We start from the raw sequence: 16104 nt of genomic DNA, 5'->3' as shown, positions 1-16104 counted from the left end.
CTTTTTAGGTGCACTGTAGCAGGACATCTGCACCCACTTCTTCTTCTTGTTGATGAGTAGGGCCACAATCAGGAAGATGACGATGGCCAGGAGGAGCCCAGCGAGGATCCAGGCTGCCGATTGGTAGATCAGCACCACCTCAGCCTGGCTGGGGAAACCCTCACCAAGGCCTTTCCCATCTAAAGAATCAGGGAACGTGTCATAATTCTGTACTAGATCTCCCCTCTGGACTACAGATGCTGCTGACTTCTCCCACACGTACATATTTCCTTAACTTTACTCCCTTCAATTTGGTTCTTGGCTCATTTCCCTTATCATAATGACAGCTTTCCAAATTAATGCACAGTACCTCAGAAATGTTTCAGCCACTTCTTGCACATTTGTGGTCACATTTATCATCATCAATACACTCTTTTTATATATAAAGCCACCACTGTCATTTGATGAATGTTCAATAACCTCTGTACAGGATGACATCAGAGCCACAGCATACATTTTGAAAAGGCGCTAGCAGATGACACGAACCAGCTAATATTACATGCTTCCAGGATTGTTCACTAGATTCTGAGCTCAGTCAAGGGGTAAGAGCAGGGGCACATTGCTTACCTGTGGCCACAACAATAGGCGGCAGCCTATCGGTAGTCATCCAGACTCCACCATCTTCCGCCACAGTCACGTTCTCTTTAGGCGATGAGGTCACCATCAATGGAGTCGTGGTTGTTGTAATATCTGTAGAGCAGAAGAACAAAGCAGGTGCGAGTCATGAATATATTCATGAATAACATAGCAGCTAGATGCACAAAGGTTACGCTACCTTACTGACATTTAGCAGGCACGCTTATCCTGAGCAACTTTTACATCCATTTATACAGCTGGATATATACTGAAGCAATGCATGTTAAGCACCTTGCTCAAGGTGTCCTATCTGGCGGGTACAACAGCAGTGTCCTACCCAGGAATCAAACCTGTGACCTTTAGGTTACAAGACCAGTTCCTTACCCATTATACAACACTGCCGCCCTTGGGTACGATTTACACAAGACTATTTGAGAATGAAATACCAAGAGCTGCAGCTTAATCAGGTGAATGGAAGGGGAACTCTCATTGGTGCAAAGAATGATGCGTTTGCTGGGATGTGTTATAATGGAGTACCCACTGCTCTCTATTGTGGCAGCCTTATGTAACGGGGCTGTTTTCAGCAGGCCAAATGCCGAAACAAAGCAGAGATGAAACAGTCGCAAATCGCTCGGAACAATGAGTGTCTGTGCCGAGGTTCTCCTCTAAAGGAAAGGCTGACATGCGGCTTTGCTTTCCTGTCCCCGCATTGATTCAGCAGGAGACAGGAAACACGTGTGAATGTGCGGATACACGGGGGAACGTGTTTGGTCTGAGCGGGTCGCGTCACGCGGAATGTAGCTGTGAGCAGCCCTGCCCGCCTGCGAAGCGCCAGGGAGACTGGCACTCACAGAGCAGGCTGCCTGCCTGCCTGCCTGCTTTCTTTCTTCCGCCAAAATGGCCGGTCTGATTCCAATAGATATTTTATTGGCTGATACTTCTGCTTCAGCAGGCCCCTCTGGACTCTGCACTCCTGCTGTGTGCCGATGGGGAATTCCCAAGCAGCAACTAAGTGTTTCAGCTGCATTTGGATTTGAAATGAAATCTTACACATAATACCATACTGCCCATTAATTCTACCTCCTATTCTTACACATAATATCATGCTGCCCATTAATTCTACCCATTGGTTTACTGCCAATTACAAAATACCTATTTATCTAACGTCTTATCTAATCTGCAGCCAATATTGTTGCATGCAGTGTGTTTAAGTGGCATATGGTTTTATTTCATCACCGACTTTGCTTCCATTTACTTGTTCAGACTTGGAGGGTTTCAGTTTTATGTATTATGGAAACAATGTACTTTGTTAACGAGAGGAACAGAATTCAATGAACCTTTTTTCTCAGCGGCTTTCTGAACTGGGGCGCTAATGCAGTACCCACCCAGGCAGTGCGGGCAGCACTGGCCCTTTCGCAGCACGGGCACCCTGCAGTTGGCTGGCGGGCAGCGCTGGGAGAAGCACTGGATGGTGCCGTTGCTGCAGGTGCAGCTGGTGCAGGCATTGGCCTTCCAGGAGTCGCCGGCCAGGAGCACGTCCCCGTCGCTGGAGATGCAGTACTCCAGCTGACTGCTGTTGACCGGCAGCAGAGGCTTGAGCTGGTCCTCTGTGGACGCAGGAGCACACTGGGTTTGAGTGTGGACTACAGCGGTCCCCGCAGGCCCCCACACAACTCCACGTTTAAATAAAAGTCAGGGAACAAATTAACCCTGATGGGCGGCTATACCGCTGCCCGCACACCTGCATCATCTGCATCATTCAAATCGTCAGTAAAATTCATGGCTTGAAATTAAAGCCTAAAGCCTAAATTAACTTTATTATCGATCGCTCCTGGCCCATGTATTAAGCACATCACTATGACACAGGTCTGTAATAAACCACAGGTCCGCTGATCTTATTCTGCCATAGGTATGCATCATAGATGCTGTCATTTAAATGTGTTCAATCCCACAGCCTTCGCACGCAAGACGCATATATCAAAGGGCTGTCTGTGCCAATCCGACGCGGGAAATGTGATATGATGATAATTCTGCCGGAGTGTCCTTTCTGGGAGGGAGTGGGTTCAGACTGCCATGTGATTGTGATTTGTGGCATTTTGAGTGGGGCCGGAGGGCGCTCGCACGCGTAGGGGGTGGGGTGGGGTGGGGTTGCGGGGGTTGAGCGCACCGTGCGGGTGGAGATACGCATGGCCAGTCGACTCAGAGAGCCCACATGTGTTTCTCACTGCTGGAACCTCGTGTAAAGCTCAGCCGGTTTGGGCTGGTCTCTTTATGGGCTTGTGTCAGACATAAAACTGTCCTGAGAACCCCATTCGGTGGTGAGCTCAGAAAAACCACATGTTGATAAAAAAGAGAATATTTGCAGGCTTTCAGCCATTACAAACCCCTTAATTAATTTTAATAATCAATTTCCCTCACAATCCCCAACCTACACAGTTGTGGTTGTCAGTAATCTAAAAGGGCTACAGCTGAGTCGTATTGCTGTTGAACTGACAGAACGCAGGGGACTCTGTGAGTGTCTTTAATACACTGCAGTGAAGACAGGAGCTTGCAGAGGGCAGCACACACCTGGGCAGACGTAGCAGCAGGTGTCCTTGTTCCTGGTCGGGGCTGGACAGAGGGCAGGGGGACACACTTCGGTGTCGCACAAGACCCGCCCTTTCCTGCAGGTGCAGCGCGTGCACTCGTCCAGTTGCCACGTCTCCCCCTCCACGTAAAACTCCCCTCCGGGGGCCCTGCACACCACCAGGTCCACTCCCTCGGGCTGTCCGCTGCCCGACTCGTCTGCAACGCCAGAGAGGGGAATGTTGGTTCCAGAGACAGCCAGACATAAAACACCGAACAAAAAAAAAAAACTTTTATTACCACACCTGGACTCCCACCGCGACTTTTTAACACGCTGTTTTTCCAGTAGTGTGCACAAACTCCATAGAGCTTCTCTGTTCCCTCTAAATAACCATTTTAATACAGGCCAAAAGAGGGCAGCTCCTGAGTTAAAATACTAGACATTCTCCTTTCTTCATAAATATTTGAGCAGTCCACTCACTATCTCATCCAAAAACAACCAAAAAAACCCTCCAAAAGTTTTAACATTGCAGAGGAAGCGTTACTCAGTATCCACGCCTCATGCCAACCCCTGTCATCATCGCAATCCCACCGCAACAAATGAGCTTCGCAGTCTCACAATGCTCATGTTGAGTGTGAGACCGGCCTGGGCCTCTGCTGCGTTAATGAGTGAAGTGTGCTCATGTGGCGTCCCTCGGGGACGTGCGGCGTGGTGTGGTGTGGCGGCGCCAGGTATACCCTCGCAGGTGGGGCAGCACTGGTCGGGCCGGACCACGGGGTGAGGGCAGCTGGGCGCCGGGCAGGTGATGAGCACGCACATCTCCCGGGCGCCGTGGCAGTAGCAGTCCCGGCAGCCGTCGTGCCAGCTCTCCCCTTCCTCGTAGCGGTGCCCGTTAGCGGTCAGGCAGTAGCTGAGCGCTGGGACCGGGGTCGTGGTGCTCGGGGTATGGCTGCTCTCTGAATACACAGGACACAGACACGTTTTCTAAGGAGGTTCTTGTACAGGAAATAGTTGAAAGCAATGGCAAGCAGATGGGAAGCAAAGAGTCTAGAAAACAATTGTTTTGGTTTCCTCCGCCATAAAAGATAATTGTAACTTAATGAGGAGTGCACTGGGAGGAAATGCAAAAACTCAATATGTCAAATAACTTCAATATGTTTAAAGGGGGGGTAATCAAATATATTCTTATATAAGGTAAATCTGGGACACAAGCCTGCACATATTTTGGCTGGATGTACTGGTGTGGTTTACAGATTAAGACCATAGATATAAATCTATAAAAATAAAATGATTTATAACTCTGTCAACATGTTGATCTTCATTTCTTGAACCTGCTCCCTGTCTACACATCTATAGCTCATGCTTAGAATGTGTAAATATGTGTGCCCAAACACATGGCAGGAAGACAGCATTGATATTGGAAACGTGTAAATTAAAAGAGTACATTCACACCAAATTTACAAATATGGAATCTTCTTTTTAAGGGCTTTCATTTCTCTAGTGAATCCCCATAACCACCAACAACTGGGCCATAAGCTGTGTTTAAACTTTCGGTGACTGGAATCACATTAAGAGCCACACTGTTCAAAACAACATAGTTTTAAAAAAGTATTGCGTTGCCAACCCAGAAAGACATTTATCTCCACACCTTTTGTCCACTTGTATACAAGGCACGCAAAAACAGCTTACTCTCTCTCTCTCTATAAATATTTTAACAGTGATTTTATATTCAAGGCTTCAGTGAGAGAGAGAGAGAGAGCCTGAGAATGTGAGTATGTGTTTGGAGGTAGTGTAGTTATGGCAGTGACTGCTACTGAATGAATAACTAAAAATATTCAGATCCTAAAATATTTATAACCTCAATGGAAAATAAACAGAAAATAAAACTGCCACAGTAAAAATACTCCATATTCAAACTTTGTAACTTTTGTGGTTTTCATGAAAAATGTCATTAGACATGCATATACACCCACAGGCGAATAAACAAAAGCTGTTGATAAGTGGCTTTATAATAAACACGAAGGAACTTTGGAACCCTTGGCCAAGTGGGCTAAATGTTATTTTGTGGTTGGGGGGAGGGAGGAAAATCTTAACATCCTCATTAAAAGGGAAGCCTTTGCACTAGCTCCTGACACTGAAGAGATCACTCAGCACATGCTTTGTGGTCATGGTGAAAGTGCAGCTGTAAGCCTAGCAGTGGAACATTTATGAGGAAGTTTGCTCTACCTTTGCAGTGGCAGATGGAACAGCCTTTCCTGTTCTGCCTGTAGCCATCAGCACAATGCTTGTCACAGGTGAAGGGTGCGCATTTTACACAACGGCACATCTCACAGCCATGTTTGTTCCTCCTGTAAGGGGGGGAGGGCAAATGTCAGCTCAATGTGCATTATGGGAAACTGAGTTTGCTACATACACATATCGGTATATTCTGATATGTTTTATTACCCAATTATCCTCATAGAAATATAATGCCATGTAACCAGACGGTCACCCTGGTAGACATATGGCTCTGCTTTCCTACAATATATTGGTTTCCTTTGAAGAAACTAAATCAAAGCAGGGCCAAAAAAACATGTGAGATCTCTGTGGTTTGCACTGCATACCATGGCAAACACCAATAAGCAGCTATTGTAACTGACTTGTTTCAAACGCTCATTGTTACTCTCTAACAGCTCAGAAGCGACTGCAGAGCAGGATACCCAGCAAAGCCACAAATAAAAGGCCAAACCCCAACCACAATAAAGGAGACGCTCACATCACATATCACATTTCAAACCCATCTTTGAACCTCCTTCACCACATCGGCAGTCGTACTGAAGTGTTTGGCCGCCGACTGCGGCTTTCTTCAGCTGCAAGGTAAGGAGGGCCCGCGCTTAGCTAAACCATATTAATGCCACCAGGTGATTGAGGCAGAAGCAGATATGCTTCCAATTAAATATGACCTCATGGCTAATTCATAAATAAGCATTTACCGGAGAGGCTGCAAGGGGGCTCTGTGAGTAATCGCCTGTAAGTGCAGGAAAAGGGGCTCCCGGACTCGAAGCTACATTGCCCAGAAAAAAATGGATCTTTTAACAAGAGTGAAAAGCAGCTAAAGACAAGACCCAGAGAGACCATGCTTACACTGGAATGCCAGACGTTTACATTGATATTTCGACCGCGACCGTCCCTCCCCGCCATAACGCCTCAGGCCAGCTACGCTATGCTGTAATTGAAGGCTCAAGACCAATGGAGAGAGGGACCTGGACAATAGGTAGCCTCGGCAAGGTTAGTGGGTCAGCTATGTCACAAAGTGGATTCACTTTTCCCACATAGTCCTCATGCAGAGAAAGAAACTTGAGATACGATCTTCGAGCATGTATGGGTAGCTGTGCACAGTAGCGATTAGGACTTTCAAAAGGACGACGTTCAAATGAAGGAGCTTAACTGCCAAAGGAGTCTTGAGCAATATGTTGTGCCTGGTTTAATCCAGTTATGTCCGAGTGGGAATCAGTTCCCGGGATTTCAGGTCATTTAATGTTAGCAATGACCCATTTCTTTCCAGTGATCCACTTTTTAAAAAATGTCTCCTCATATTTACTTAGCACAAGGGTGCTAAGCTCCACCCATTTCTCTCTCTATTCCATCTCTCCCTATTGCACTCACTCCCTCTCATCCACTGTTTCGACCACAGACAATTATTGCATTGAGAAGGAAAATGAATACATGTGCAAAAACATTCAATTTCTGTATAGCAGCACTAAGTGGAATGTGGACTTTGTCGTGAATGTGTAATTGCACTATTAATCTACTTCCTCTACTCAGCTGAAAAAGTGTCTGCATCAGTAGCTGCTCTATCTTCCTCTGTAGAGAGCATGGGGTCCATTGCTCTGCTGAAACAGCAATAATGTGTGCACTGTGAGCCCCAATCTCAGAGCCAGCAGTGTGCAAACAGAGAGACGGTGTGCCCGGTGACCTTGGAGTTGTGCATTGTTTAAAGGCGATGTGTGGAATTTCAAACACCGAGCTGCTCGTGGGTTTAGGCTGGGACTGCTGGCTCTGCACAAATTCCATCCAGCCAAGATCCCGAGCGCCAGAATGCCATGTATGTCCTGTCAAGTCCAATGATGTTTTAGCCCCATTGAGCAGGGGAAATGATTAAAGTCCGTCTTTGTACGCTGCTAGAAGCAGTCAACTGTACAAAATGTCAGAATAAACATACCTTTTGTCATGACAGACACTGACAGGACAAAGCTCATGGATTTTCCCCCTTTATTATAGAGAGAGGCACAGTACTATGCATTCGAATATTTGTGCTATACGAGCTGAAGAAAACATCTTAATATTCAAGCAAGCAAGGTTTTAAGAAATTCATGTCACAGTAGAGGTTACGGATGAATGCAAACTAGCAAATACGGACATCCTCTCTGCACTTGACTCTTCCACATTTGTGGTGTACCTAAACAAAGGCCTGTTTTCAAAGCCCGGAGGTAAGAGTGACAGGCTCGGTGGATCCAAACCTCTGAAGCTGCCACAGAATTGAGGAATACCATCTACGTAGCCACCACTTCCTGTACAACTCCCCCACAGGGGAGCCCTCCAACATCCCTATCTGCTCCATCTTGAGTGAAAACTCCACAGCACATGGTTGAGATACCAGAAGAATCCCTGTGTATACACTTCATAAAGCCCGCTTTTGTACCAACGTATTTTTGATGATTGTTTTCAGACCGAGAGATGATTTATGAAATGAAACTGGCTGGTGGGGGAGAAGAAAGCTTCCAGATGTTTGATTGAGTTTACGGGATTAGAGGGATGAAGGAAGGCCTCGCTGTGAAGTGGGCACACAGCAGCCCGGATTAGGGCCCGGCTGGGCCCCATTTGATCTGCACTGCCGATTCATCTGGGCGCTGGATCAGAAACGCTTCCCCTGACCCGGTCCGCTCAGGCAATTCCCGCTGCGGGTCACCCACATGATGCATAGCATGAGCATGAACTCACGGTTTTTACATTTGTTGTGTCTTGAGACCATTTTTATCCATAAAACTCTTTCTTTTTTCTTTATTTTAGTTACAGAGTTAGTTATATGAACCAAAGTAGACCAGACAAACTTGTGCCTTATTAAGACTGGTTTGTGGCCAGCGACCCCAATAAAGTTAACACAGTATCTCTTGTTAACATTAAGTCAGTACTGGTACATTACAGAACTATATAAACAACTTTTTTGGGTGAGCACTGGGGACACTTACGCGTAACCATTGGGGCAGGTCTTGCTGCAAGCTAGTGGTCGACATTTGGGCGTTGGAGGTTTGCACTCGCACACTTCACAACCAAAGTCGTCCTTCTCATAGCCAAAGGCGCACTGCAGAGAGCAGTACTTCTCCAGGTCAGGGCAGGAATCATCTGAAATGAACAGAATAACAATAGAATCACAGGACCCCACAGTCTACACTCTACAAAAGAAATGTCTCCAGGAAGTCCTACCACACAATGAAAAACAGTCTGCTGGAATTTTTTTTTAACATGTTGAAGATTTAGTGTCCTGATATGTTTATGTTTATTTTACCAGTACATGTTTTACTCTTTGTCAGTTAACTACATTGGGCAATGAGGATCAGACGTTTTTTTTGTTGGAGAGAACTCTGAATTTTTCAGACACATTTGCAAGCTGGAGAGGACTATCCATTTTGATTGCAGTGTATTTTGTGGTGTGTTGTGTGCGCCCCAGGGACTGGTTGCATGTCATGGCATGCCCTGTGCAGGGCCAGGCGGAGCTCTTACTGTTGAGGCACTGGCAGAGCAGACAGCCGTTGTTGTCTTGCAGGAAGCCGTAGGGGCAGTCTTTCCCTGACAGAGTGCAGTTCTCCAGGCGGGGACACAGGATGGGGCTCACCGTCTCGTAAGAGGGCTCTGGGAAGCACAACATCATCACATCCCATCAGCTACGCCACATATTTCTAACCTCTCGCATCTGGAGTCATTAGCAACCGTGCCAAAACCGATATCTGAAATTCCCTCCCCACGCATCGCTTGAAAGAACATTTTTGTAAACCAAAGCTGCAATTAACGATAAACGCGGAGCCGCACACCCGAGAAAGACTTTCATTATCTGCTACCTCTGATGAATGAGTACCTTCCCATTGTTTAAATGACCCGCTGAGGCACACAGGCACGCCGGCGTTCTAAAACAAACATTAAAGCCCTCCTGTTTCAGTTCAAATGTTGGAGATTTAGAAATCAAAGCTCCCCCTCCTCCTTCGCAGAGAGCTTGGATGTGCGGCGAGGAGCTTTATAGTGGTCAGGCTTGTGCGAGCGCTCCACCGTCCCAGAACGTTCTTCCCCTGCGTGCGGCGGGACGGGCAGCAAACGAGCTGTAACCAATTACGTTCGCACAAAAAAAAGTAACACGCTTCAATTAAAGTACCCCCTGGGCTACGCCGTCCCCCAGGTGCGTCTCATTTGGGGGGCCGGGCCAATAAAAAGCGAAGCTCCTGCAGCCTGAAGAATGCGCGCCGGCCTCTCGCTTTAATGAGCCCCCACCCCGTCCGTGGGACGCGTGCAGTTAAAGCCGTTTCAATTAGAGCCGGAGCGCCTCGTCAAAGGCAGGTGCTGATTAAGCGCGAGCTGTCGGCAGCCCCTGTAAAAGGTGTCCCATAGCTGCGGCAAAGCCGGGAGGAAAAATTTTAACCGGGGGGACTCGAATGCAGGGTAACTGCTTCACTTCTAAGGCTCACGACTTTTCTTCTTTCGTAGGGGTTTTCTTAAGGTCTCCCAAGTCAAACTTTGTAAGAGATGTGTCTTGACATTTCTTTAAGCTGCTCATCTGTAAGTCCTAAAAGATACGAGTGGTTAAATGAGGCAGATTTTGTGCAGCTGCTTTTGCTATTGTATGTGTTTGTGTGTTTATGCCAGTGTTTATGTGCGTGTGCATGTGCACTTCCTTCACTTGTTTATACCGTATGTGTGTATGGGGAACGAGCTGAAAATGGGGGGGGACTCAACACAAAAACAGATGTTTCTGTAAAATGCCAAGACATATATGCATGTAAATGCCATGAAATAAAATCAGATTTTCTGTACTTTTGTCTCATATTGATCTTTTCATCTCAGATCCAGATACCTTAAGTACGTAGCAAGAATAACAAATTTCGCTCTGCTGTTCCGATACTTTTTGGAGGGCACTGTATGTGTGTGTGTACTGTGTGTGTGCGGGTCAGTGGCGTACCCTCGCAGAAGGGGCAGCACTCCCCGGGTATCTTGACGGGGTTCTGGCAGCTCTGCTTGCAGGCCATGGCGGTGCAGTGGGCGTCCCCGTCCACGCACTGGCAGAAGGTGCAGTCGTCCTCCTTCCACTGCTCCTCGTGACGCCGCAGCTTGTTGTTCACCCAGCAGCTGGCCTCCGCGCTGTCCTCCGACAGCAGCTCCACATCTGGAGGAGAGCCGTTGTCACGGGGATGAGCCCTCGGCGCGCCCATGCGCTGCACGCATGCTACGCGCCGCACCGCTTACAAGCGCAGACGTACCCACAGGCAAAGACAATAAGACCCGCCTGAGACCAGACAAAGCCGCAGAGTGATAGATGGGATCTGCAAAAACAAACTGAAGGACCGCGTCTATGACTTCCTGCTGTTCCGGGATGGATTTTATGTGTGTGGCATGTCTTTTTCCCACGGGCCTCCGTTTAGCGGCGACTCGTACGCAGGTGTCACAGGTGCCCGTTTACAGAGGGCAGTTCTGAGGGCAGAGGCCCGGCAAGTTCAGGGTTCACATCAGTAAATGTCACCTGAAGCAGGAGCGGCCATCATAGAGAATTCCACCAATTATGTGCTTTATCCCTCTATTTGAAGTTACGGAACGCTGCACCAAATCTACGTAAGGGCGCTACATAATGGACCTCATTAATCTCACATGATATTCGTTGATTTTCTGTAGTATACAGGTAAGCAGGAAGTTCTGTGCAGTGGGGCTCGGCTCCCTGTTTGACCGACTCCAGCAGGAATTTGGCTGTTTGTGTTTCTGCCCATCTGGGGGTGATTACCTTCACAGCTGCCCTTCTCTCTCCTTTTCTCTCTCTCTCTCTGAAGGAGGGATGGGGGCTCAGATCTAGAGCCCTGTGGCCTCCCCCAGGCGCACATCGGAGGCCTCTACCCTCAGCAAGGGTTCAATGGTCAGGCCCAAAGTAAACCAAACGATACCCCCCAATGTTTCTTTTCCACATGAATACTCTTGGGCCCTGCGCCTGCGAATGAGATGAGTGAAGAAACAGGCTATGCGATCTGCTGAGCCTACGAATGCGCGCTTTGTCACGGCTCCCAAGCCCGACAGCGACAATTCATTTGTATTTGTGCAGCTAACGGTAGCTTTGGCCGGGTTGCAAGGGTTAGTCCATAAATGGATTTCCACTGTGGAATATAGGCATGTGAGATTGTGGTAGCAGGCAGGCCCCTGTCTTCTGCATTTGACTGGACTCTTTTCAGGTGTCGCTCTTTCCACCCTCAGTTAGTATCCTGCGATGTAAACGCCATCACACACGCCACACAGCAACACCACCAGAACGTCTGTGTGTCAGATTTACACTGCTCGTAGCTGAATTTTTTTTTTGTTTGAAATGGCTGAAAAGCTTATTCAGACAACATAAAGGCTTAAAAAAGCTTTACAATAATTGGTCCACTACATGAAGTTCACTACATGAAACTGCACAGACAATATGTTCTATATAGCCAACGTATTGTTCTATTTACTGTTTGATTAGCTATAGACTATTTTGATCCATGACTTACTGAACTCAGTGTCATCCAAATATCAATTTGTTATTTACTGTAGTTATTGTTTGTATTTGCAAGAATGTATTAGTTATTGACTATATTTGCAGTACGTTGTATATACTCACAGCAAAATGAGCTGTTAATAGCCCCTAGTGATGGGGGATCATTTCCATCTGTGTCCCGTTGCATAATCATAATCCCAAATCGCTAATATTCAATGTTTTCTCCAAGATATACATTTAATTTGTGGCTTCTAATACCCTTAGGTTATGTCCCCCCAGTGTACACTAAATGTACCCAAAACTTGAAAAACAGATTGGGAAAACTGATTTGAAAACCATGGGATCCGAGAGGTGGATCGTAAATGAAGTCCGGATAAACACATTCCCAGAATTTGGGAGCCGTGTGCTCCAGGTGGAAGACTGGCACTGACCTACAGTAAGCACGTCTCGCTCTCTCTGATGTCTCTGATGGATTAACAACAGCAGAAAAGGGACTGAGCAGCTACGAGCCATCCAATCTGTCTGCCACATGCGCACCTCAGACCGTTTTATCCACCCCAGCACGAATTGTCAGTATCCCTACCTCCATCATAAGAGTCTTTATCCATTAGAACAGCTAGCATTTAAAGCAAAGCAGTTATACAAAGCAGTTTCGTGTTCCAAGGCATCCATATGCAGTAGCTTATAAATGTGTTACTGGTCATTAATATGACCGGCCTTTTATGCAAGGCCAGTTCCAGCTGTGTCTTTACTGAAGTACTCCTGTTAAAACTACTGTGTACAGCTTTAGGGAAACGGATCAAAACACTAGGGTAGTCAAAGCCCCCCACTCCCCCCAATCATTTTCGGTCTGGTTGAGTACCCCCCGTGAATACATGCTTGTTATCAAATGGAATTTATACAACCACGAAAGGACAGAAAATATGCAGAAAAATTCAGCAAAATATCAAAGGGCGCTAGTGGTTCGTCAGCACCGAAACTCAATACTGTAATAAGGTAGATTGTTCATTTGCTGAGTTTTTCCATGTATAACCAGATCCCAAATGAAAATAAATTCAGACCATTTACTGTAGTCTCTCAGGGTCCCCCTCCCCCCCAAGCCTCCATCCCTATGTTGGAGCCCACAGTCCAGAGCCCACTACAGTCCTGTAGTGTAAAGCAAGCCAGGACCCAGTCATCCTACAACACTGCAGCCCACAAAGAATCCTTTCCTAATTAGTTAAACTAGTGCTTTATTTGTTTCCCAAGAGGCCAGTTCAACACACCATATGTAAAATTATTTGCCTGAAAGATGCATTCATTCACTTCAATCAAAAATTCAAGTTAGAAAGTCTGAGGAGCATTGACAAGTGTCAAATGTGTCAAACAAGAGAAATTAACACAAAAACACCAGCATGCATTAGGGGTGAATGGTAGTATTGTGACAGTTCATATACGCGTTACAGTTATGTGACCCTATGAATTAAGGCTATTATGACAGATGTTGTGTGAGTGTTTTCATAAAGGACTGGCAGGCACAGGGAGATATGTGTTGCATGTATATTTGTGACACTAAGATGTTTGACCTGAGTGTGACAGTGGCCATATTAGCAGCAGTGCCAATAATATAATACATTAGGGAGAAATATGTGGCAGTGTCTATTTGTGGCATTGACAGGATGTGTGTATAAATTGAGGTGTCTATATTTATTTATACATCAGCGAGAGGTGTGGCAAATGCTTTCTCTGGTACTCCAAGGTGTGGGACAGATCTGTGAGAGGTGCGTGTGTGTCTCTCTACCTATGCAAACGGGGCAGCATTCTCCCTCCGGTATGTAGAAGCTCTCGCAGTCCAGTTCAGCACATTCAGCCTTCGAGCAGAAGGAGATCCCTCCTCGACACTGGCAGAGCCAACATGGATCCATGCGGTAAACCTCACCATCGGAAAACTCCTTCCCATTGTGGACACACTTGGGAGAAACTATAAACCAACAGAGAACACAGTCAAAACAGTTGCCTGGGCCGTATCATGTTAAAATAAAGAAAAATGTTCCTTCCCCAAAGAAAGTTCCATTCCCAAATGTGACGAAAGATTCTACTTAAATTTTGCAGTTATTGCTTTTAAAGTTATTATTAAATTATTTAAGTTAGTATTGCTTAATGTTTCTTCAGCAGGGCAACATGGCCAACAGACTCAGAAAAATGGAAAACTTTTATCTAGTGCTGTATAATTCATGAAATACGTTTGCTGGTGTCCAGTTACTCGATAAAACCCATACCACCCTGTTCTCACATTAGATATGATTGGTTGCCAGAATGACTCAAATGCATGAGTACTGTTAATGTGACATTTTCCAGGATGACATATTTTTAAGACAGAAGAAATAGTATTGTTCCACCATTACCATGGAAGTCTCATTTTTGGTAATCTCATCTCATGCAAGTCACCAAACAATGGACCCACGGGTCTTTGTGGCAGATGTTACCTGTCCTTAAGGGAGCCATGCGAAATATGTGATCCAATGGAATGGCCATTACTATTAAAATGCAATATGATATTTTGTTCATGATATTCTGCTCTCAGGTTATAAAAAGGGGTCTGGCTAAATATGATTTAACCACTAGCTACTTCTCTTACTATGTGAAATCACTGCTGCATGTGAGACTTTCATTTGCTACTTAGCTACCCAAGATACTTAATTTTTAATATAGCTACCTTGCTAAACATGGATCAATTAAAATAAATAAATAAATAAATAAATAGATAAATAAAAAACTCTCTACCTTTCCTTCCACACATTAATTCTAGTGACAAAGAATTACCTATGCTTGAGGTGTTAAGGCACAATCATTGCATTTTCATGACTTGCTGTTTGGCATTTTGGTGATTTATGAATCTCGGCCTAGTCCTTGTGCACTAATTGCAAGTCGCTGTGGAAAGGAGCATCAGCTAAATGCCAAAAAATGTATATGTAATTAATAATGAGAAATGAGTACAGGTAATGACTGAACAAGGTAGTCAAGTATTAAGTCTTGTGAGTAGTACAGTACTTAGCTACCAGACTCTAGAGCCAGCTGAAAAATACCTGAGAAAAGTCCTGTATACTGTACATATAAAAGCTACTGTATAACCAGAGCTAGTCTCCTTCAAATTATAAAATATTAAGAACTATACTTTGCTATTAGAATACTGATATACCAACCTCATGGAAAATTATGTTTTAAAAACATCTGATAATGATGTACAGCAAATAGTGATAACAAGCTGTAATGTAAAGGCCTAGTTCAATTTTACAGACCTTAAGTGAGGTTCAGGTTTTAAAAGCAGGAGGATATTTTTCTGATTTTGCTTAGCTCAGCATTCAGCAGTACAGTACAGGTTCCAGAGACAGTAGACAATGAAGTCAGCTGGAATTTTGCACAGATACGTAAGGTCTCTCTAGCCAGGGTGCACGGGAAAGAAAACACCAGCAGGAGTGCTGTGGTCTCGGGGCTGGCGGGACTGGCGGTACTGGCGGTGGATGGGCTGAGCGAAGCCAGCGGAAAGTACCGGAAACCTGCACTGTCTCAGAATGCAGGAGCTGGACAAACACTAGCTGTTATATGGATCAATAGAGCCCGTTAGCTCAGGCAGCAGCCCTGCAGACACTGGGGACTGCCTCGCGGTGTACAATGTCCCTGCAGCATCTTGGGACTGTAACCGCTTGGTTCATTTGTTTTCATGGCCAACAGCCCTACCCACAAGCTCACACAACCACGGACTGTTGTCCAGACCATATTTAGCTTAAATTATTGCACATTTAGTTACAGAATCAGTTTATTAGAAAGGCAAACATGCAAATATCAATAGCATTTGGAGAGAGATATCACAGATGCAGCTCTTGAGGGTTTAAGTGGAGGAAAGGGGAGTAATTGTAGCATCTGTGCCTCATACTGTGACTGCAGACTCAAATGCAGGGCTGACCCTTAACTGCTGGACTCCCTGCCTATTCTAATACAGAGCAGGTGGGCCAACTGAGTTGAAAGTAAAGAGAACATTTGCCTTTTTCCACTTGCGTGCAGCATAGCCAAGCAGAGAAAATGCAATAAGCACTTTACCAAGCTTAAAATCAAAAGGCAGGGGGATTTTTTAAAAACAAGATCGGAAGTCACATGACACGATGTTCACAAATGATTTCCGCAGTGTTCGTTATCGTTA

General features: G+C 45.7%; 1 protein-coding gene across 1 annotated transcript in view; it reads right to left on the bottom strand.

Moving 5' to 3' along the window:
* The window catches only part of LOC135250299 (cysteine-rich motor neuron 1 protein-like), a 36554-nt gene that overhangs the window by 2886 nt on the left and 17564 nt on the right, over positions 1-16104 (bottom strand). Inside the window, exons 5-14 of the mRNA XM_064326462.1 lie at positions 13708-13887; positions 10386-10589; positions 8942-9070; positions 8410-8563; positions 5408-5529; positions 3919-4137; positions 3184-3399; positions 2001-2222; positions 607-729; positions 1-179 (exon numbers count right to left, since the gene is read on the bottom strand). Coding sequence (XP_064182532.1) covers positions 1-179; positions 607-729; positions 2001-2222; positions 3184-3399; positions 3919-4137; positions 5408-5529; positions 8410-8563; positions 8942-9070; positions 10386-10589; positions 13708-13887 — 1748 coding nt within the window. The remainder of the gene's footprint in view (positions 180-606; positions 730-2000; positions 2223-3183; positions 3400-3918; positions 4138-5407; positions 5530-8409; positions 8564-8941; positions 9071-10385; positions 10590-13707; positions 13888-16104) is intronic.

Source organism: Anguilla rostrata, chromosome 1, assembly GCF_018555375.3.
Source record: "Anguilla rostrata isolate EN2019 chromosome 1, ASM1855537v3, whole genome shotgun sequence".
Lineage (NCBI taxonomy): Eukaryota > Metazoa > Chordata > Actinopteri > Anguilliformes > Anguillidae > Anguilla > Anguilla rostrata.
Note: the sequence above shows the minus strand (reverse complement) of the source record. Positions and strands in the feature narration are given on the sequence as shown.